Raw genomic sequence first — 23,294 nt, forward strand, 5'->3', positions numbered from 1 at the left:
TTCCCTCTTTGCCTACTGATGTGGAAGATTATGCTGTCTACTGGATAGTATCAAGATTGGGCAGTACGACTCTCCCCTCATTCACTAAATACTACATCTATGCACAGATGTGTCCAAGGATGATGAGCTGGCGATCAAGTGAAACTTTTGATTCCCTTTTTCTAACCAAATGGCTTGTTGGCTGCTGGAACTGCAGTTATTGAGGCTCACTGGCGTATTTAATCACTCCTCAATGGTTGACTTAACTTGTATAAACCCAACACGTCTGGACTGTACTTAAAACGGATGAACTGACAGCTAAAACTAAAACTGCAGACAGCAAAGACAGATTTACAAAATGAATCAGACGTGCGGAGGCAGGTTCAAATCCCCAAACAGGATGATTGAAAGTCATAGTTTGTTATACCCTAGCCTAGACAACTTCACTGATCTACAGAAGCAGCATGAAGCAAACAGCGATAAAACTGCTGACATGGTCTTTAAGATGTCATGTAAAGATGATTCCTGTTCGCAGGACAGAAAGGACAATAAGAGTAAAAAGATAATCGTTTATTTTGGTTCTTCCCCACCAGTAGTTTATCCACAATCAGACTGAAAGAAAATATCGACTAGGGTACACGAAATGCGGGGATTTTTAATATATACCACAATTAATTTCATGGAGACAGCATATGTGCATACTTTAAAGACTAATGCCAATATGATGACCACTGACTTCACGGGAATAATCTCATGTTTGGGATTGGGTTACCGGGATTATTTAGGGCTCTGGGACGAGGGTTCGGGAAACTTGTTAGTGAGCACAAACAAAACACAAAACCAAATCACTTATCCATAGAACAAAACAATAAATGGTTTCACCCACCACATTCAATGACAATTCCGTTTTGATGCAGTAATGAATCGTGCTCATTTGCTAGAGATAACACTCAAAATAATTTTTACCTTTACCAACTCACAAAGCTCTGCAATTGTTTATTATCTAGAGTTTGTTTTATATATATTATATATACATATATAGATATATGAATATATCTATATACATATACGTAATTAAAATACAAAAGTTATTAAGGTGCTTTCTACTGACTCAAACACAATCTCTGAGAGAATGATATTGATGCAGCATGTTTGAGAGTTAAAAATCACTTCTTTTCTGATTAGCTGTGTTCATCAGTGCTTAAAAAGTTCAACAGATGTAAGGCATGATTGCAATCATATGGTTAGCTGAGGGAGCACATCTGTGTCACAAGTAACATCACACATACGCAACTTGCCGTGGCAAGTGGCAGTCAGATCTAACCGATTTAGGGGTTGAAGGTGAAGCCAACCATCTGTCAACTTCATATACTAATACACCTGTGAAACATTGTAACCATCATAGCAAATATAAAAGCAGATTTATGTGTCAGAATTGGGTTGTGTACACCAATGGAATACTCTACTCATATACCAACTGCACCATTTCACCTCCTTGTGAGACACCGCTGATCAGAACACAACATTTCTGATTCAACTTTTAAGACATATTTAACAGAATATAGCCTATATTATACATGATTGATTTAATGGAACTCCAAGTGTTCAGGCTTGGGAGGGAAATCCAAAATGATGGAAGTTCAAATGTTAGATTTAATGAAATATCTTTTAAGGTGTGTAGAGTGTGACATCATCACTCAAAACCATTTATGTCCTCATGAATGGCCCTGCCCCTTAAAGACAACATGGCATCGGAAACAAATGTCAGTGTAAAAGTTGGTTATTAAGGAAAAGAGATACTAGTTGGTACTATGGAGGCAAACCTCTCCAGTACTCATTCCAAATCATCTGAAGAACTGGCATGACGTTCACAAAGCACCACTTTCTGATTTACAGGACACAGTCATCTTGCAGCATTTTAGCTGAGTGGGTATAAAAATATAGACATTTGAGACCCTGAATATATGTTCATATGTGATTTTCTGCAACAAAACAAAACGCAATTTACAGCTGTCCCACTCAGTGTACACAATGTCTTTTTTTAGACTTCACCCCCCATCTAAAATGTGTTCTTGCATTGCCCCTGGGGGAAGGTTTACACCCATTACAACACAGAACGGCAATTATAATGTTGTCGTCTTCATCAACAGCATACATCCGCCATTTCTTTGTTAATACACTAAAATGATCTCTGAGCGTGTGACTCGGTGTGTGACTCGGGAAAGAGGAGTGTGTTTGTGTGTGCGCAATGACATTACATCAACATGTCTTTGTGATGCCTGGCTATGTGCTGGCTTTTCTCCGAAGGCCTCCTAAAGCCCTTGGTGCAGTAGTCGCAGCGGTGAGGGTAGTCCTTGGTGTGAATTGAGATCACATGTCGTTTGAAGCCAGAAGCGTCCGTACTGTTATACTCACAATACTGGCACTGATAAACCTTTCTACCACTGTGTGTCTTCATGTGCTTCTTCAGCTCAGCGGGCTGCCGATAGCCTCGCCGGCAGCGCTTGCACTTAAAGGGGAGGTCCTTCGTATGCAAGGACAGGATATGGCGACTCAAAGTGAAGGTGTCGGGAGCGTTGAAGTTACAATGTCGGCACTGGTGCACCTTGTTGCCCTTGTGTGTCTCCGCATGTTTTTTCAACTCTGAGGGCCTGTGAAAGCCTTTCTCACACACGTCACACTGATGGGGGAAGTCCTTGGTGTGAACAGAGATAATGTGCCGTTTCAGGTCACTGGAGTTGGTGCTCTTATGCTCACAGTGCGGACACTGGTGGGTCTTGTGGCCCTGCACCATCTCTATATGGCGCTGGAGTTCCCGTGCATCAGCGTAGGCTTGGGGACAGTGGCTGCACTTGAAAGGCAGATCTGCGCCATGCTTGCTCTTGATGTGAGTCTTTAGGTTGGACTGATCTGCACAGCGGAACTCGCAGTGCGGGCAGTGGTAAGGCTTCTCACCTGTGTGGGTCCGCATATGTTTCTTCAGCTCTGACGGGTGGCGGAAGCCTTTGGCGCACTCGACACACACATGTGCAAAGTTCTTACTGTGCACAGCCAGCAGGTGACGGTTGAGCAGGCCCTGTTCAGCTGTCTCATAATCACAGTACTTGCAGTGATGCAGTTTGGGCTCCCGGTCCTTGACGATGAGCTTGTCGGAGCCCAAGGGGCTGGACTCATGATAGCGCCGCGCATACTCGCTGTATTCTGGAGAGCGCTCATTGTTGTGACTCAGCAGCTTGTGACTCTCCAAGTGGTTGTGGAAACTCACCTTCTTGTTCGTGGTAAAGTCACAGTCTGTGCACTGGTACTTCTTTTTAAGCAGGTGGTCTGGGTGATTCTTCATGTGACATTTGAGGAAGCCTCTTGAGCGAAACTTCTTTCCGCATATGTGGCAGGGGTAGACAGTCAAAGGCATGCCATCTGGTCCAATGATAACAGCTAGAAGAAATGGGGGAAGAGATGGTTGAAAATAAAGTGCAACCTGAAACACTGTTAACAACAATGTAAAAGTGTTAGATGCATATTATCAAATCATACAAATCTCATGATCCCAGAATTGTATGCTGTGCATACCAGTCTGACACTGTCGTATCTCTCCTTTCTTCTTTTTCTTAGCTTTGGGTTTGAGGACACGGTTTGCACCCAGCCCCTCTCGGATTTGCAGAAATGGTGTAGCTGCACCATTCTTCACTTGATCAATGGTATTACCTGCACAGACAGTTTATATATGATTATTAACAGGATAGAAAACACTTTTAATAAAAATGTGCTTTGTTGTTGAGCAAGTCATCTAAAAAGAATGCTGATGTACAGCAGCCTCCTCTTACTGAACTCCTGTCAACAGTGAAAGACTGAAGGTGGACACATTCTACTTACTTACAGCCACAGAACCTGTCTGACAAAATGGACTAAAAGCTGTTTCACAAGGGAACATACTGATGTCATCATTGTCATCCTCATCACTGTCATCCTCTTCTTCTTTCAGATGGTTCTTGACTGCCATGTAGACCATCTTGTCACGGCCAACTCCCAGTCTGCCAGATGATGCAGCTTCCAGGTCAGGATGGCCATTTTGGTAATCATCCTCTGTTATTACCTCTGTTCCGCCTAGAAAGAGGAACAAATTTACAAATTAAAGCTATAGTGGGCACCTATTTTAAATTAATGAAAATCTGTTACATTGAAGCCATTGTCAAATGAGTTGATACAAAGCTAAAGCCTATCAGCTCAACAAAACATTCTCTGTATTTCTCAGTATGGCGGTTTACAAAACGGTGTAGTCCGGCGACTTTTGCACGCAGCAGCTTGAGTGATGTGTTTTATATCACCGCTGAGAAAGGACAACAGCAGCGTTCAGCTTTGGGGATGAAGAGAACTGCTGCAACAGGTGAAGGCATGGCTGAAAACCCAAAGAAGCGCCCACGAAATGTTTCATTCAGTGATTGAACAGCTAAGAAAAGACCTACACATTCAGCAGCAGGATTAAAATCCCAAAAATAATTTGTAGAGCGCAGAAAAAAGAAAAAGGAACTAAGGTCAGACACGGATGTTGCCTTAGGTTGGCTATACACTGGATGCCTTGCGCGATAACGTCACTGACGCCTATTTTTCACGCTACAAGTGAGAGTTGAAAGCATTTCCACGCAAAATTGAATAGGAAAAGATGTTTATGTATCACTTGAACACAAATACATATTAATAAGTGACATGTTAAAGTTTGAAAGTCTCTAAGGTTTGACATAAATGCAGATATAAATTTATTTTGTTCTGTCATACAGAATACAAAATATTCTGTAACCTATATACTGCCAACATTGCTTTAATCAAATCAGTCGGCCTATATATTTTTTCGGAGTTTGAATCTGTCGGCGCTATGTCCCGAAATAGCACTCCCTGTATGTCACCTAGCAACAGTAGCGCTGTGTCAGAACTATTCGGGTGTGCTACGCAACAGAAATGCCATGCTTGTGCAACACAGCCAGTGGGAAGAAGGCCTTACTGCTCTTACACAGGTTAGTAATGGGTTTTGTAATGTATTAGGCATATGAATTAATGCTATATAATTTACTCGACCTAAATGATGTGCTACAAGCAACTGCGTGGAGGAGGGGTTGGGTGCAGTGCCAAAGGCTTGAGACATGTGGAAGTGCAGAAAGTGTTGTTGTCATTACTTAGAATTCCTTATGGGGGCGACAAAAACTACGCACTTCAGCTCTAACCAAAGACATGATCTACATTCAGTTTAACACATAAAAATCTTCTTGTATTGTTGATTGATAACGTTTAAAGTCACTTGCCTAAATCATCATCTGCTTCAGCTTTGAAAATGTAGACTTTGATGACCTCGGTGCCGTCCTCCTCTTTAGATTCCTTGTCTTCCATTACCTCAGTGCTGATCTCCAGTGGAGTGTCACCTATGTCCAGCTTCTCTCCGACCTCATCTACTACAGTAAGACAAATAGCCTTAGTTATCAAAACATAAAATAAAAATAATAAAAACATGGCACTGCACAATAACACAATGTTTATATGGCATAGTGATAAGGCAAGCTGTCTTACAGGAGATCATAAGGTAATCCTCAGAGCTGCTTCTTGCATCATCATCCTCATCTGTCTGCAGGGGAACATCCTCAGCTGGCATCTGTGCATGGATTATGGTCTCGGAGTTGGCCTCTGTCACCATCAAGCCTTCTGACACAAGCTGGTGATCCAGAGTGTTGTCCTGGTGCTCAGACAGAAGCTCTGCCACAAACACCTGGTCTGACATGTCATCATGGTGGTGGTTTGAGTCCTGAATGAGGTCTGAGGTTAGGACATGATGATGATGATGATGGTGATGATGGTGATGATGGTGATGGGGGTCCAGATCTTCCTCTATAGCAACCTCTGTGCCCAGAATATTCTCAGGCATGATCACACTGTGTTCTGAGGACACCATGTCTTCAGTGGTAATTTCATGGGCTTCTACCCCTTGAGATTGCAGACTTTCAACATCAACCTCCAGCCCTTCAACAACCTCAGCTTCTAAACCCTCCACTTCCACCTCTTCCTCAAGGCCTTCAACAACGTGAGCTTCTAGGCCTTCAACATCTACTTCAGTTTCCAGGCCCTCTACCACGTGCGCCTCCAGACCCTCTACTTCCACCTCACCCTCTAGGTCCTCGACAACCTGAGCCTCCAGCTCTACCACATGCGTCTGTAGCCCTTCAACCACTTCGGCCTCCAGGCCCTCAACATCTGCATCTAAGCTCTCCACCACTTCTGTCTCCAATTCTTCAACCACCTCCGTCTCCAGGCTTTGAACCACCTGAGTTTCTAGGCCTTCGACCTCAAGTTCATGCTCCAGGAGGATGCCCTCGTCCGTCATCACATCAGAAAGAAGCATACCCTCGGGCACAGACACCACAATGTGCTCCCCATCAATGTGAGCCAGACCCCCCATGCCTGCAACTGTAAACACAAGACACAGAGAGGGGTGCATAGCAAAGAGTTTTAAACAACAAAATGACAATTAAAGCTACAACCCACAGTTTATTACACATTCAGGCTACAGTGAATATATCAAAGCAGCTTATCACATGCCTTCTCATATTGCCTTCTTGTTGTTGGTATGCTGTGAAAATGTAAGACTGACCATGAAATGTAACTGTGACTTTATTATTTAGGTAGGTGATGAAGCTGAATAGCATTTGCACTTTAAACTAAAATGTGTGACCCAATAAAACTGATTAGTAAGTGTATGGATAATACCTTTAATTTTTTCTACTTGTGGGGAAATGTGTCTTGGAATACATGTTTCATGTTGACATTATTAGTTGTCACCTTATCCTACTTGGCCACCTACCAAAGTCTTGCATGATCATAGCGTGGGGCATCTTCAGCTCCTGAGTGTGGAGCTCCAATACCCCTCCTCCTTGATCCATGTCTTTACTCAGAAAAAAAGACTGAAAATTACAGTGTACACTGTGTTAGCTGTTTTCTTGCACTTTGTTAGTCTGCATTACTAAAATTGAAAGTGAAAGCCCCTAACAATGCCACACTAGTATTTAATACATACCTTCACATTTGATGAAAAAACCCTTAGAATACAACCAATGGGGTATTTGATGGACTACCTTCCATCAAAGTAATTACTCCCTGACAAAGACAAAAAGAAAATTGGTACTCCCAAGCATTGTGCTCATAATAGAAGAAAACAGAAAATTGGTAATGCGTTAGTTAAGTGTAGTCTAAGTGTTATAAAGGAATTCGTTACAACATATTTCTACATGGACTCAGGTTTATAATGAGAGTACTGGTGCTGCCGCATATAATGGCCTCTGTATAAATAACTTCAAAACACAAGGCAGAAAAACTGCTGTCTGTCGCCTGCCACTGAGGAGGAGGGCAGTTGTGTTTTGACCATAGACCGTTAATATACGGTCTATGGTTTTGACCACTGGCTCCATCCATTGCTTATCAAGAGTACTACAGGCAGCTTCAACCTGAGGACATGTAGCTACACCTGGAGCTGGTAGAGCATGATGGTTGGAGCCCAGCTGAGACAAAAGGCTGTCCGCTCAGTGTGAAGGAGGACGAGCTAACAGGCAGCGGCTCTAATTGCTCTTGAAAGATGAGTCCTGCTTGTTTTGCGAGAGGAAAATGCATTGTCGTCACATGACGGTTTAAATAAGTCAAATGTAGAAAGGCTGCAATGATTTGTAGTAAATTTGGGGGTCCCTGATTTTCATAGATAACGTATCATTTTGAATAAAACTAGCACGCTGCTACAACAGTTGTCGTTTAAAAAATATTGCACAAAAATGCACACGCTTCCGACTTTATGGCCACCAACGAAAGTACCGCAGACGTTATGCAATACTTATTAGGGCGGCTACCGCCCTCCACCCACCAGAGCTAACTAGCACGCAAGCTAGGGCTGGTACTCAGAGCGCCATTTTATATTAGCATAATGGCTAAGTCAAGGAATGCAACAACCTATTTTATTTGACCATTTAAGTCTCAACATAACACAACGTTATACTATGCATAGAGTCATTAGCATAAGCAACAAACCAATATGCCCTATACGATTCCTTTTGTTGTGTGTCGCTCTAACTGCGCGACGACGGCCGTTAGATCGGCTAGCTAGCTTGCTAAGCTAGGTGAAGCAGCTTGTGCCGCACTATCTTCCATGTTGTTTTCGAAAAGGCTGAAAGGGGCCCGCTACGTCCGACAGGGCCCTTGTGTCGTATTCCACATACCCTTCTAACAGATTCAAAATAATTTTACCTGACAGCGTCGTCTTCTGACTCTATCGGTGTTTCTCCCCCTTCTCAGTTTTGTCTGTTATTGTTTTGGTTTATTTTTGACGGTAAGCTAAGTGCGGCCTGCAGTTTTGGATCCCCAGGCACCCTTTGCTAGGCCTCGGCCAATCAGCTTGCTTCCTGACAAGCAGAGGGAGGGCGGGGGGCAGACAATGCGTGGCCTCGTTTACCGCTGATCCCTTACTATTTGCGTCATGCATAAGAGAGCAGAGTTACATTAACACAGATATCCTTGTAATAGTAACATATCTACAGCCGGTTATGAGACACACAATTTAAGCTTTACCCCATCAAGAAATAATTTTAATGTGGTTGCAGAATGCGATCACACTTTGTATGCGCAAACGAGGCCTGTGGGCCATTTTGTCACAAGGGGTGTGTAGCGTCGAGCACTCATTTGTGAGGCCGTTGGTCCTGCACACAGGAAATATCCGGGAGATGCATGCTTACGGTACTGCTGCTGCTATTGCCCGTGCTGCGGAAGGATTGTACTTGGAATAACTACCCTGTGATGCAACAAGACCTCACCGTGTCATGCATGACTTATAATAAAAACAAATAAACAGAAAGGCTACAGTTATAGTTTCAGGGTCGACTTATTTTTATTTTCATTACAGCTCCTAATTGTCAGAGGCACTCTGCATGAGGGTGCATAGCTGTCTAGGCACAAGGCCTTCGTGCATAAACATGTTCTTCATTACAGTGGTATCCAAACGCACGCTCCCCATACATAACCCTAATCACCTATAGAAATGCAGTAAAAATGCAGCAACATGACAGTACCTTTAATGACTCAAGATTCTTCTAGAATTAAGAATGTTGCAGTTGAAATGCACCTTGGCTCAACCATAGATTTCCATTTTAATAATATGTATAAGGGCAGTGTGGTTTACAGGAGTTGCATTGCTGTGTAAGCAAATAGCAAAACACAAATACAACACAAATCTAAAGATAATTTCACCATGAACCAATCAAACATTCATAAATTCACACAGATCATTGTGCAACACATGGAAGATTTGTCATATTGCAGTTACACAATAAGGAAAAAAAACAAAACCAAGCATGCAACACTCAGCACCTTCATCTAGTAGGAGTTCACACAGAAAATGGACAAACCACCAATATCTTCATTTAAATTGTCTTCATATTAATTATATCAACAGAACAGAGTGTTATACAACTCTTAATATTCCAGCAGTTTCTCACAATTACCATAGAAAATGTTGTAAAATTGACACAAACAAATCTTCTGGAATCTCAGAGCTGGTCCATATCACAAGCGGATTGTGCACGTGTGCCTTATTGTCTGCCAACACAGTCTCTGTGTAGGTTGACAATGTTTCATGCAAGAAAACAAAAAATGACTCTCTTGACTACAAATCCAGTGAAGCCCAGCTCTCTAGTCTGAAATGGGGGACCAAAAGGTTGTACGACACATTTGTGGACACAGTGGCTGTGGCAGGAAGATTTCAGGTGAGGGTTGCAGCAGTGAACATCCTTCAACACCGGCCAGACTCAGTAACAGCCATCTTTCCAGGATTCATCTGACATTTTAGTCATGCCCAAAGACCTGTCAATAAAACAGAAGGATAGCCTTCATTCACACAAAAGCCCAAGTATAACATTGTGAGGTTCTAAATGGCATTAAAACTAATTTGCTACTTTTAAAAAGGATATTTTCCCCAATCCTGAATAGAAGTTCATTTAAGCAATCACCTCCTGGGGGGCTGTGAAAGTGTACTCCTGGTAGATGCCTGTCCTCGGCCCACAACAGCCTTCCCGGCCCCAGCTGAGGCTCTCCCGGGTATGTAAGATCCATTATTGGCAGAGCCTGGGGACGGGACCCTGCGGCCCCCTCCGGCAGGAGGTGCTTGAACAATGGGCAGACCTCTGGAAGACTGACGACCAGCTTCCATGGAGCCCACAGGAGTGACAGCTTTAACAGGAGTCCGCAGGGAGAGAGGTGACTGACCACTGCTACGCAGCCGACTGCTAGCCATACCTTGAGTAGGAAGAAAGACACAGTGGTATAACAGAATCTCAACCAATGCTGTTTGCATTTGTGTCATGTAAGAGTTGTGGGAAAGCCTGGGAGGAGCAGTACTGAATTATCAGTGTTAAGTTTGGAGCAAAGTAGTAGACTAATCATGTAGCAGGTGAGTGAATGGAGAGTTACATGAAGTATGTTGAGGAATATAAGTGATCAGGGAAGGAATAGTTCTCCTATAAGTGGCTTTGGCCCATATGTAGAACGAGTTTGTTATGATGTATCAGACCAATACATGTGTGTCGGTGTCCTTCACAGACAAGTTGTATTTTTTTTACCATTAGTTAATGTTTATGCATTTATTTACATATGGAAAACGGGTTGCGCAAGTTTCTGATTTTGTGTACTGTATATACAGTGTATCTATAACACTGTTGCTTTAATAAATTTCTTTTGCCTGTAACTGGATAAAATTTGTTTGTGGGAAAGTGGTCAGTCACATACAGTCTGTTTTGTGTTGATAGTAGCCTTCAGAGCACTTATTATTATTACTACTACTGCCCCTAATTTCCACAGGATGAGGAACGGCTACGGATCCGCTCCGGAATGGCGTCGGCACAATTTGGTTTCCATTAAAGTAAATGTGTGTATTTCCACAGACTGCGGAACGAGCACATATGCAAAGCTTCTATTTTTGCCGGACGCCAGAGAGCTCTGCAGCAATTCAGCACACGGCCGATAGTGTGGGACAGGAGGTAGCGCAAGGAAACAAAATAAAACATCCGGTTAATTTTCTAAATAAAACAGGCCGTGCTCACGGCGGATCACATTTCCCTGCACTACACCTGGGTCCTCGATACTTCAGCTGTTAGTGTGGCCGAAGACGTTCCACAATGAATCCGGACCTGATGTGTATTGACTGACGGAGGAGACAACACACAGCGGAGCTAATCTGCAACCGTTACGCGTCCTGTGGAAATTGGGGCTAAGGGTTCAAACCGCAAAGCAGTAGAACCCTTCTATGTCTGTCTGTTTTAGTTATTATTATTATTATTATTATTCATATTAATATTATTTGCTGTTTGCAGAGCCGGCTTCCAGTGAGCTGGAATGAGCTAGAAACATGAAACTTGGGAGAATAACTGTAAATGGTGTGCATGTGCTTGTGTAAAAATATTAACCCAATCGGCAACATGGTGACGCTGTAAACAAAGCTTCAAAATGCTAACTTTTTTTTTTTTTTTTCAGTGAATCATCAATGGATCATGCTTATTACAACTTGTATAAAACATGTCTATATCTCAATTACTTTTCAAGTTATTGACCAATGATCTTGGAAAGGGGCGTGGCTCGGAACATAAATGAACACAAATCAGCAACCCCAGGGCCAATCATCACAAAACTCAGTGTATTTTCAGATAAGTGCCCCAGATACACCCAGACAGTTTTACATACATACGCTACTAGGGGGCGCTACAAGCGCCAGATAGGTGAGTGGCATTACACACATTTTACTATAAATCACATATTCATTGTCCAATCATCACAAATCTCACTCATTCAAATTGATCACTAGGGGACACTTTAAATGCAAAATTACTTGACGTGGAATGACACAAATCAGGGTTTGAGCTTGGAATCGCAGTTTGCGGCTTTATGAGAAATTGTTTGTGTCGGTCATCTGCTTTTCTCAAATTGCCGTGAGCTGGATTGAGCCACATTTCACACTGAATTGAAAATAAATGTTTTTGACAAATCAGTTGTAGGCATTTTAAACAAATTGTTTTTCCAATCGTTACAAAGCTTGCAGATTATGTTTCATGAAGACGTTGGACCACTTCTGTAAAATTACTTTGAAGTCGCTATTGATAAAAGAAAAAAAAGGTTTGAACTCGCGAATCGCCGCTTGTGGCTATATTTTTTTTCCCTCTCCACATTTATTGTATTTTTGAGTTTTATTGTAGACAGACAAGATTTTGTTACTCACCAAAACTGGTTGTGTGTTAAAATTAAATTTCCTTACTCATAAAAACACTTGCAAAGCCAATTTCTTTGAAAGTTTTCAAACTGGCATTGCATCCGTTTTTTTGCTAGCGGACATCTTCTTCACATTCTCTTCTTGGCACATAACTGCCATCTGAAGATCAGTGACATAACGTGAAACCACTGCCGTGTCACCCATGTGCGCGTAAGATATCAACAAAATGGGGACCTACTACTCCATAGGGATAGTAGTAGTCAAACATTACACAGGGTACAGAGAGAACAACCTCCGGAATATCGATAAAAACCTCACCAGTGGTCATGCAGAGGTTGGAGGGGGTAAGGTGGTAGGACAGAGGTGACACTTTAAAGGGCTGTATGCAAGCCAAACGTAGATAACATTATATTAAAGGAGGAGTGGAGCGGACAAGGTGAAGAGGGTAGGGTTACCTGAGGAGGGGGTGTGAGTCAGGTGGGACATGCGGTTGCCTGAGCTCTGGAGGTTAGCCTCCATGCTGCGGCTGTTTCTGACTGCTTCCAGGGAACGTAGGCTGGTGCGGGGGGCCAGATTAGGCATGCTGTGCCTCAACTCTTCTGGAACCACACATACATAACCCATTTAGCAACAGTAGGTGTATCGTCACAGCTTTGGCACAACAGCAATCTCTGTGATGGTCACTCTCTCTGATTCACCTTTGCTGAATTATTACTAGTTATAGCCTACCCTCGCTCTTGGCAAATTTCAGTAGCTCTGCACTGGGGCCCTGGAGGGATCGTCTGGGTGCTCTTGTGCGTGGGGCCCCGAGCCGACCGTTGGTTTGGTGGTATTCTTGACCGTGGTTGGAGGTGGAGGGAGACAGGCACCGGGGTGAGCCTAGGGGCGAGGGCGTGAAGCGGTGTCGTCGCTGGGGTATGGAGCAGGACTCATCCTCTTCGTCCTCCAGGCTGTAACTGTCAAACTCCTGATCGCTGTAGGTGCCGCCCCGGCGCAGGGACTGCAGAGAGGCTGTGGAGCTGCGGCGTGACGCAGATGCTGAGCTGGAAGCATAATCCTGCCTCAGACCTGACAACAAAAACGGAAAAGTTAAGAAAGAAACTGCATTAACAGGGAGCCATGCAAATACACTTACACGCACACGTATTCATATAAAAGCTTCACACAAGAGTCAAACTATCTGATCTCTATTTGATCTACAGAGGTGTAAGAAAAGGTTAGCCCCTTTCTTGATCCGCTGTAACAAACGGCGGTCTAGGATTTAGAATGTGGAAACACAATGACGTGATGTCCAGCACATCATGTGCACAACTCGTCTACTCACTCTCTTCCTGTAGGCGAGCCATGATCTGTACATCAGTGAGATCCTGCAGCTTATACCCCATAGAGATGGAGTCATCTGATGTGCTGAGCTCACTGTCTATGGAGGACTGCGAGCTCAGGGCTGAGTGCATGGTTGGGACACCTGTAAGAACAGAACACAGTGTGATACCAGTTACAACACACTGCATAATACACATACAAGGTCACAATATTAAATCACATTTACTTCTACTTCTGTTGGGGAGAATAACCTTAAATTCTCAAATAAAAGCCAGTGAAGAAATAAAGGCCAGGGGAACCAGAGAGAAAGAGAAATGATCAGGAACTGCATTATAATGGTTACAGGGCTCTCTAGATAGGAGGGAACAATGGCACTACACCTTCATAATCATTCAAAACACCTCAGACAGTAGTACATATTTAAATTTGCCATTTTCAAAAATAAACTTTCTGTACGGATATTCCCGAAGAATAAACTGACCCGTTTTGCCTCCATTAACAATGGTGCCAGGTTAAAACGCCCAGCACTGCCACAGAAAAATCCCATCACCGCTGGATGATAATTAGCTTTCAAACCAAGATTTCCTAAGAGAAAAAGGATGTCGATATGATGCTTAAGTAAGGTGCTTAGCTGAATGGGCCCCCATCCACATCAAACTATGAAATGTTAGACCATCACCTATGTGGTAACTGATTTGATCACAAAAGATTGGATCTCAACGGGATCTGTCAGACTCTGCTCAGTAGATGACAGGGATTGATTGATCAGGTTCACACAATTGTTTTACTATAAACAATCAAGCAGAGAAGCACATCAAAATGTTGATTAAACAAGTTGCTAATTTTCTTTTTTAGTAAGTAAATATTGGACAAAAGCAGCTCAATCAGCCACAATCAGCTGGAGGAGTGTGAGGTATAACTCGCCCCACCTCAGCTGACACACACGCAGTGCTGCCTGTCTCAGGACAACTTTAGATTTAATTTTCCACAAACTGACCTGTACACTATTTAAGAATTTAAGGTCTGGACAAACCTTTGTTCAACAATCACATTTGGTTTGTTTTAAATGAACACGTTGCTCCACCCTGACTTTACTCGTCCAGCAGCATTAGACTAGAAAGGACCATCTGCCAATGAAGCTGTTTGCAATGTTCCCCTGCCAGGCGTGTCTGTTTGACACAGGACTAACTCTTAGACTGAGACAAATGGGAAAGGACATCATCATCCAGGGTCATTTGGTTATGTAAAAAGTTTGGGATTAGATAGGGCCGCCACCCACAAGCCAAGCATTTTCAAGTTCATGCAAAGATTTGTTATTTACAGGGTGTTCATAACAACATCGGCATTGTTGGTCTCTGCACAGTGGAGTGCCAGACACAGTGAGACAATGTCAGGAAAAACAAATGTGCAAAGTAACTGTCACAATCTTGTAATAACTTCTGTTTTTACCCCCGGAAGTACAAGCCATACATAATCACTGACCGTCTTCCAAAATACACCAGTGTCACAGATGTGTTTTTCTATCTGCCAGGTGCACACTGTTTTCCATTCATTTCAATACAACTCAAGAGAAGCTATCATGCTTGATATAGACAATTAATCGCAGAGAATAGCATGGCTGTGGTTGTTTAGTGATGTAATTCAAAGCTTGGCTGACTAACAGCAACCTTTGTCATGCCACCAAAGAAGCCACCGAATACACATTTGTGCTGACGTCTGTATTCATTTTTTTTCTTTTTTACTTTACAAGGCAGTCCTGAATTCAATGCAGACATCAATTTAGTCTGTGATATCAAGCCTTTCCACACAGATAAAAACCTTTCATAATGTTCACTGCGATGGACTGCCTTTCTCAAACAAGTTTAAATTCTTTGTTAAACGTAGTACAATTATAAAATGAATGGCAGACAATGGCTGCCTTGTAGAAGAAGAAATACCATCCAGATAACGAGTCGTACGTTTAAAAAAATTGTTAATATTGTGCAGTATTTGCGACACACAGCATGCAGAAATGCTACAATAGTCTATAAATATTTCCATTCGGATCCCAGAGGGGACACATTGTTGATGCATTAGTGCACACCAAATAACTGACCTACATCCTTACAAGAACTGACGTCAATCCCACTGTGTTGTGTTGAGCAGAAAATGAGGAGCACAGTGTGTTAATGTCATGCCATACCTGAGCTGCCACAGGTTAGTAGGGATTTGTTAGTTGATTTGTGGTACCCAGGAGATATCAGGCCTGAGCCTGCTGAGCCTGCCTCTGCTGATGGGCTGCTGTACATGTTCCTCCATCGAGATGCTGCAGGGAACAGGAGAGATCAAAGTAGATATTCTCAGAGAAGAATATACCCACTTTAAAGCAATGATATGGAGACAGAGACACGAAGAGTGTTATATAACCGTATGGTTGGTGAAGGGGTTTATATGATTCCACCGATCCAACACAATTTAAGTATAATAGTACTGTACATTATGTTGCAAATGATTACACCATATCAAAATGTGACAGCACCAAACCTGTTTTTTTTATTTATTTTTTTCATAAACGGACAGAAGACCAAGTTATAACGAACCAGTCGGTGTGTGGTTATTTGTGGCAGCCTTGCTTCATTTGCATGTGATTTCATGAAGGTAAACACTGTGAAGGCAAGGCTGTGTGTAATGCTAGTTGTGTTTACAGTCTATGGTGTAATGGCACTGCGCTCTCTGGTGACACACATCTCCAATCAGACGCTGCAAATATATTAATATTTATGTCCGGCTGCCTTCAGGTGATGGCGGGGATTTACTAAACTTAAGGAGAAGCTTTTCATACAGTATAAAGCTGCAGTAAAAACATGTATTCATTTATAGATAAATGCAGACTGATTTTTCAACCTTTCTGCTTTAACCACAGTAATACACAATATGTAGACAGTTTGATGTTTAGTGTAATAGCAGGATTAGGAGTATATAGTTTCATGCAAGAGCTTTGAGAAAGAAATGTTGCAACATTTGCATACGTACTGTAGGGTTCAGTTCAGACAACAACAAAAAAATAAGCATTTAATCACCTTTACTTCTAAGACAATAGTCTCTATGCCAACAGGCACTTTCATGGCCCGGTGCTGCCATTTAAAAAAAGGAGAGCTGACCCCGGGGGGGGGGGGAGGTAATCCAACCCAGACTTCATGTAGTCATTCAGCCCTGTTGTGAATAGCTCTGTTGTTCAGGTTCTGTAGTGTGCAGGAAGTGGGAGCCACGAGCAGGGTAAATAATATCTGAGGCCCGTTGGTTCAGACACTAACTTATACATGCACAATGGAGGTGAGCAGTAAATAAGAAAGCAGCCCATTCACAGAGGGAGGTACACCTGTCTCACAATGCTAAATCGCATGCCTTAATCTTGATTTAGGCCGACCAACACAAAAGGCAGCAACATGTGACCCAAAGATGTGATGCCCTAAAAGACTGTTAATCTTAAGGCTTACGTAATAAATTACTAAAAATGCAAATCAATAAATACTTTTGTTCAGGCATCTCAGAGAGTTTAAAGCATAAAATGTATCTACGTGTTTTACATACTCTGATCCAAACGGTTGATCAGGGTCCGACAAGCGATTTCTGTCTCTGGGCTGCGGTGGTCGAGAGCCTGCCGACACCACTTCAGTGGGGAGTCTGGCCCTTGGTCTCCTACTTGCTTTTTTGGAGACACATACAACCTGTAGAGGCAGAAAACTAAGTATTACCAAGGGAAATGGTAGCAATGACAAGAAGTAAATGGTAGCAATGACAAGAAGTAAAGGGGATTGGCAAAGTAAATACTGAGATGGAGAAACTGAGGAAGGGAAAAGGCAGCTGAGGGCCATAAAGTCCTCCTAATTCTTACTTTTTTTATTAAACATGTTTGTCAAAAGGTGCCGGTCACGTTGATTAATGGATTTAAATAAAAACAAGTTGGAGATTAGTGTAGACTACTGGCCTCTAAGGTAAGCACGTAATAGTTAATTGAGTATGCAATGCACAGTGAGAATGTTTTTCACAATGTAAAACACAGGCGTGACGGACCACGCCCAACGCCCAGCCACTGAATAGGACACCGGGAAGCAGCTAAATCCCACACCTCAAACAAACAACCATTGAAAGGGAGTGATGTAATTAGGGTTGCACGATGTGAGAAAATGATCTAATTGCGATTATTTTTGATTGATACTGTGATACTTTTTGTATAATTATTCTCATTTTCAATGGAAAATATTAAAATTTTAAAAAAGAAATTCATTTCTAGCGTAATTTTTGCAAGGATCTGTACAAAACAAAGACGTTTTCTGCAGTACATATTGCGAGTACATCTTGGGGGTGGGGGGGGTGGCTGCCGGGGCTACTTCTACACAATCCTTGCGTTTGATGTGGAATAATGATGCAAATTCTGATAGCGTTTCATCCAGAGTTTTGGTAACCGGTTAACACCTGGTTGTTGCCATTCATGCAAACCCTAGATCTGCAAATACAGTTGCATTAGCATTACTGCTAAACCAAAAATATACCGGAGCAGAATTGGTGCAACCTACCTTTGCAATAACATTAACATATAGCTGAGATAAGGAGAGCCCCGTTTGTGGATGCAGCAACATCAATATCTGTATCTATACTTTTACAGTAATCATATAATTTCAAATGACTGCTGTACTGTAGTAATCTTATAGTTGATATAAAAAGCAGGTCTTCTTTTCATGAAAAACCAAGCGGAGTCATATCTATGTTCAACCACTGCCAGGAGCATTACAGAGGCGGGTTGGATAACTTTTGTAAAAACAATAAAATCAACTGCAAATTCAGTTTAATTCTGCGAGACTGTTAGTGTGAGGAGCGTAAATTAGGAGGATTAACATTTAGGCTTTTGTGAAGAACCTAAAAGCCAGAGAAACAATTTTGCTAAACTTAGAAGTTTACAAAGTCATTTACCATAAGCAACCAAATGTCCAAGGGAAACATCATTATGATTTAAGAACAAAATTGACATGCACGTGGCAATTTTGACCTGGTGAGGTTGAAACATTGCTTGTCTTGTCTAATAAAGTACTGGGAACTATTCTTTAGAGAGTGGATACTTTTGTTCATATGTTAGACTATGAATTAAAAACCCACAACAAAGAGATCCTTGCAGTTTCTCTTAGCTAGTCTGTGTTGCAGTCTGGTCACACAGAGGGCCCCTCAGATCACATGCTGTGCAATCCCGCCTAAAGCAGTTTAGCCTTGCGGCAGCATCCAGCCCAGGGCAGATCAGATTATGTCGCTGTTGGGATTACTGGATGTTTTGGCTATGATAACCTCACAAAGCACATATGGTATGGCTAATGATGTGAAAATGAAAATAAGCCGTGAATGGTCTGGCTGTTAAGCTGATGACCAGCAGGAACACAATATGGTACCAATTTTAGGCAACGCAATGAGCCCAGCATAAGTAAACATGTAAACAAGACAGATTCTGGCACAAAATTAACATGGATTATTAGTAATTAACGTTTGATTACTGGCCCTTTTGGGGTATGTATATTTGCTCGAAAATGAGCAAAGTTCATCTTTTTATAAACTTCCATCTGAGCTGCATCAAGGAATGAACTAATGCAGATATAGCTTGGTTGATTTTAAGTACATTGTGTAACACGGTTTGGTGAATGTAGATCTGTGCCAGTTTAACAATTATAATTAAAACGACATTAAACTGCTTTTTTTGTCTCCTTTTTTTAAAATAGCTTGAGATAGCACTTCTAGTGCCTATGGCATTTCCATTCATCCTTGTTTAAAAAAGAAAAGAGCTTTGTGTTCATCAGAACCTGTCAAACAGGACGCAGATAGGTGATGCCTGTTGTTTACCTACGTCAGAGACACCTTTATCATTTCCTCCTAATTACTGTAAATATTCTGAGTTAGTTTAGTTAGTCGACATGTTTGCCACACTTAAGCAAAGATTTGAAGGTACAACAAAGGGCACTCCTTGTTTCTGTGGATGAAGGGGAAAATGCATTATTTCTAATTTTGTATCCAAATTATCTAATGCTACATACAGTACATTGCTTAGTCACTTTCTGTGGGGGAGAAACACACTTTAAAACCAGAGGTTAAAATGAAAAAGCCCAAGTGACTCATCTGGCTGAAGGGGCTACTCTACCTATGCACAGGCGGACGTAACATGCAAACTCTAAATGTGGCATCGCTGTGGCGTGTGCTGCCAGAAATCATCTTCCCCTGAAGATAACTCATACCCACTGCTACATATTATGGGTATTCACTTGTTATCTCTCATATCTGCAAATGAAGCACACTGATCTGCCCAGCGATGACAGAAATATATCTTAGATAACCCAAACAAGTGGGATAAAGGGAGGCTATCAAAGCGTGATCAGAGACTAGATGATAAGACATACCAACTGTCCTCGTCCTCTACTTCTGCACACTCATCGTCCAAATCAAGGACATCCACTTCATCCAGCGCAGTTTGGTCCACCCCTGAGTCGCTCTCTGCAACTGTCTCTGAATCATAACTTTCCTGAGAGGGGCTCTCTGGCGTCTGGCACTGTTCCGCTCCATTGCTGCAGGTCGAGGTGAGAAAGCTCCCACATGGACCCTGGTCCTCCTCCTCTTCATCCTCTCCCTCAAGCCTGTTGGCCACGGTCAAAGGGGACATTTCTTCACCACTACTGCTGTCCTGAGCGGGTGACAGCTCCAAGTCTGTGCAGCCCAGCTTTCCACTGTGCTCCAATCGGAGGTGGGAGTTGGTCACCTCTTCACAAGGCAGCCTCTCATTTATGTTGCCAGCAGCTGTGAGGTTGCTGTTGCTGCTGGTTCCTCTGTGAATGGTAGTCTTGCTCCCTCTGTTTCGCAGGGTCTCATTCTGGACCTCCAACCTACGAACAAGCTCCTGCAGCTTTCGGACCTCCTCCAGCTCCACCCCTGCCAGGTCCTGACCCCCCTCTTCTTCCTCTTTGCACCCGGACTTGGAGCTCTCCATGAGGCCAGTGGGACTGCCATTTTCGGCCTGGGGGACCACGTCGGCACTGTCCGGGACCACCATGCTCCTACTCTATTGGGAGGAAGAGCAACAACATTATTTACATGACCAGACCATGTCTACATATTAACGCGTTAGCCCAAGCTTATAGTACTACATGGAAGTTCACATAATGTTGCTTACTACACCAAACAACGCCAGTGAATGGGCAATATCCTGCCAGCAGCAGCCTAACGTTACAACAGCAACTCAACACATGGTAACTAACGTTATAGCTAAATAAATAGGTTAGCAGTAACGATATTTAACTACGTCAATCACATGCAAAGCTTTCGATATAGTCACATGAAGTAGCTCTGGTATCAATGCTAACAATTACCAGTATTTACACGACGCCGATCACGTTTCTCTTCGTAACGTTGCTAAGTGGGTAACTGGAATTACCGTTACAATAATTAAGATACCAAAGGCTGATGTAAGCCCAATACATCTAACTTAAAGCTGCGAACATGTAGCAGTCATATTGCAGCAGAGCACTCTTGTTAATGGTACTCTTGTTAATGGTAGCTCGGCTAGCATGCTAACACCAAAACATTCGTAACGTTACCGGTGAGTGAGCCGTGTTGTCCCAGCGAACTGATGACTGAGCTTGCCCGCCACTCAAAGCTCAAACTCCTCGACACACCAGCGGCCGCATGAATGAAGCAGCTAATCACAACCCCCTGAAATGGCCCTCAGCTGGATAGTGATTGTCAAGACACTGGCATAAATCTCAGTTACCTAGTCCATGTTTTCTCGTTGCTACTAGAACATCACCAATAGCGTTCATCATAACGCTCACTGCTAACTAGCTTGTTGATAGACTTTAGTTAGCCCCAATGAACAGACCAGCAGCAGCGCTCGCTCCTCCCTCTATTGGGGAATAGAACACATCCACGGCTTTCTCTGTTATTTAGCGCCCCTTATGGGGGAGATGTGATACTGCACTAGTATCTTCTTGTAATCTGTATTGTAGCCTTTGGGTGTCGCTGTTTACATAATGGTGCCACACCATTGTGCTGTAGTGGACCCATAGACTGTTAATATTAACTTTTTCATAGACTGTTAATATTAACTGATTATGAGTAACCCCTTAGATGTAAAAAAAAAAAGTTTAACATTTTATCTGCAATGATTAATGACCGTGGAGAATGACAGTCATTATTTAATAGAAAATAAACTAAGTTGAATAAATGAATAACTACAGAAAAACTGTTAATAATGTAAAAAAAATGATATGAAGTTATTGAACACTAGTTTATGTATTGGTTGTTTTGCAATAGTAGTTCAGTTAAACATGTCTTCATTGTCTTCATGCTGTACAGTAGGTGGACAGAGAGTGACAGGGTTTTTTTCTTTATATTTTGGTTGGACAAGGGGAATTTAGCAATTAGTGATGACTAAAGTACATGTACAACTTGCTCTACAGGTACAATAATCAAAAGACAATATTCATGTGCACTTGAGACATTGTTGACAAAAGGATAACTCATGGATTGGACAAAGCAGGCAATAAAAACAGGTGGGACAGTTAATGCAATACAATGCAATGCTAAATCATAAATAACTTAAAAGTTATTTAACTAAAAGTTTGAGTTGTTCAGAATATAGCTTAAGAATGATTTTAAGACACTTAATATGGTCATAATTCTGTGTCTACCTCTTATCATTTAGTTGTTTCCTTGTATGTTCTTTGTCTTCCTGTGCTGCAACGTCTAGTCTGTTGTCATCATAGTGCCCAGACATGCCTGATGCTGAAAGATCATTGAAAAGAAAACAATATTCATACATACACCACTTTTCGCAGATTCATAAAAGCTATCTTTCTCTTAATTGAATTTTTTTGTTTGTTTAGCTAGAGCCCTGACAGGCTTTCTTACACCAGAAAAAAACTAAATACCAACAAAAGACAATTAGATGGTATAAGGTATTTCTCAAGTACCTGCATGCTGTTGAATGAGCATGTTTCAACAGGCTTCTTGTGGAAAAACACAGCCAACTGCTTTTATCACTTGCATACTATGTGTGGATTGTTTAAGATTGCACTATCTTAAGCAATCCACACATCATATGAAAGTACAAAAGAAAAGAAAAAAACAGCCCGATTCATGTGATGCCTTTCTCCTTCCTCAAAACGGGCTTCCAAAAACATGTTCATACTGCAAAGATACAAGATTCATGTGAACATTTTTGTTATCTGTTTTTCTCTTTTAAAAAAAGTATACACGGGACTCCTCTTTATGTGGAAACTAAGTTAGAACTCACTTTTCTTACATAAACCTAAACACTTGTTGGCAGTGTGGAATGTGTAACAGCTGCAGCTGATCCACTCCCTTTTCATCAGCAGGCTTAGACCTGCTGCAACTCTGGAGGAAGCTTTAACTGGGCAAAAAGATGCATACAACCGTTTGAAAATTAAGGCAAATATCTCATGTGTAGCTAAGGCAAACTGAATATCAGTGTCGGAGAGTAGTGAACTCCGTGTAATTTGTTACCGTCTGGCTTAAGGCCAGCAACAAAAGGAAGCTCACGCACATGGAATTTAGTCTAAACTAGTAGTAACTACATTTTGCAGTAACTCACTGGTAGTTCAACTGCATTTATTTGCTTAGTGATTCAAGTAGTAAGAACCTTTTTTGTGTGTGTGGTAACTAGTGAAATCCCAAACAATTTTGGGCAAAAGAA

At 42.1% G+C, this 23,294-nt stretch overlaps 2 protein-coding genes across 8 annotated transcripts; both read right to left on the reverse strand.

The window, feature by feature from the left end:
• Nucleotides 1-534: 534 nt before the first annotated feature.
• znf711 (zinc finger protein 711) lies at nt 535-8,564 on the reverse strand. 6 transcript variants are annotated; one of them, XM_034883030.1, is made up of 9 exons: nt 8,248-8,557; nt 7,034-7,113; nt 6,821-6,920; nt 6,085-6,426; nt 5,536-6,033; nt 5,274-5,420; nt 3,853-4,083; nt 3,514-3,684; nt 535-3,414 (listed from the first exon to the last, which is right to left on the reverse strand). In XM_034883030.1, the coding sequence occupies exons 3-9, from the start codon at nt 6,897-6,899 to the stop codon at nt 2,234-2,236; spliced, it is 2,649 nt and encodes an 882-aa protein (XP_034738921.1). In that variant the 5' UTR covers nt 6,900-6,920; nt 7,034-7,113; nt 8,248-8,557; the 3' UTR covers nt 535-2,233. The 6 variants fall into 6 exon arrangements, with proteins under 6 accessions (XP_034738921.1, XP_034738919.1, XP_034738918.1 ...); XM_034883028.1 differs by having other exon boundaries at nt 5,274-5,417; nt 5,536-6,426; nt 8,248-8,564; XM_034883027.1 differs by having other exon boundaries at nt 5,536-6,426; nt 8,248-8,558.
• Nucleotides 8,565-8,859: 295 nt separating this feature from the next.
• Nucleotides 8,860-21,503, reverse strand: zgc:66447 (SLAIN motif-containing protein-like). 2 transcript variants are annotated; one of them, XM_034883033.1, is made up of 9 exons: nt 21,178-21,500; nt 19,987-20,642; nt 17,144-17,280; nt 15,756-15,878; nt 13,575-13,715; nt 12,980-13,318; nt 12,706-12,849; nt 10,002-10,287; nt 8,860-9,855 (listed from the first exon to the last, which is right to left on the reverse strand). In XM_034883033.1, the coding sequence occupies exons 2-9, from the start codon at nt 20,631-20,633 to the stop codon at nt 9,801-9,803; spliced, it is 1,872 nt and encodes a 623-aa protein (XP_034738924.1). In that variant the 5' UTR covers nt 20,634-20,642; nt 21,178-21,500; the 3' UTR covers nt 8,860-9,800. The 2 variants fall into 2 exon arrangements, with proteins under 2 accessions (XP_034738924.1, XP_034738925.1); XM_034883034.1 differs by lacking the exon at nt 12,706-12,849 and having other exon boundaries at nt 21,178-21,503.
• Nucleotides 21,504-23,294: the final 1,791 nt, after the last annotated feature.

Source organism: Etheostoma cragini, chromosome 10, assembly GCF_013103735.1.
Source record: "Etheostoma cragini isolate CJK2018 chromosome 10, CSU_Ecrag_1.0, whole genome shotgun sequence".
NCBI classification, from domain to species: domain Eukaryota; kingdom Metazoa; phylum Chordata; class Actinopteri; order Perciformes; family Percidae; genus Etheostoma; species Etheostoma cragini.

What these genes read in the sequence shown, in the direction of transcription:
- zgc:66447 (XM_034883033.1), bottom strand. Translation starts at nt 20,633, where the DNA reads ATGGTGGTCCCGGACAGTGCCGACGTGGTCCCCCAGGCCGAAAATGGC. An exon ending in ACTAACCTGTGGCAGCTCAG is followed by an intron (nt 13,716 to 15,755) that starts GTATGGCATGAC and finishes CTGTTCTTACAG; the next exon opens with GTGTCCCAACCATGCACTCA. An exon ending in CTTTCACAGCCCCCCAGGAG is followed by an intron (nt 9,856 to 10,001) that starts GTGATTGCTTAA and finishes TTTTATTGACAG; the next exon opens with GTCTTTGGGCATGACTAAAA.
- znf711 (XM_034883027.1), bottom strand. Translation starts at nt 6,899, where the DNA reads ATGGATCAAGGAGGAGGGGTATTGGAGCTCCACACTCAGGAGCTGAAG. An exon ending in TATGATCATGCAAGACTTTG is followed by an intron (nt 6,427 to 6,820) that starts GTAGGTGGCCAA and finishes TTGTGTTTACAG; the next exon opens with TTGCAGGCATGGGGGGTCTG. An exon ending in ATTCTGGGATCATGAGATTT is followed by an intron (nt 3,415 to 3,513) that starts GTATGATTTGAT and finishes CATTTCTTCTAG; the next exon opens with CTGTTATCATTGGACCAGAT.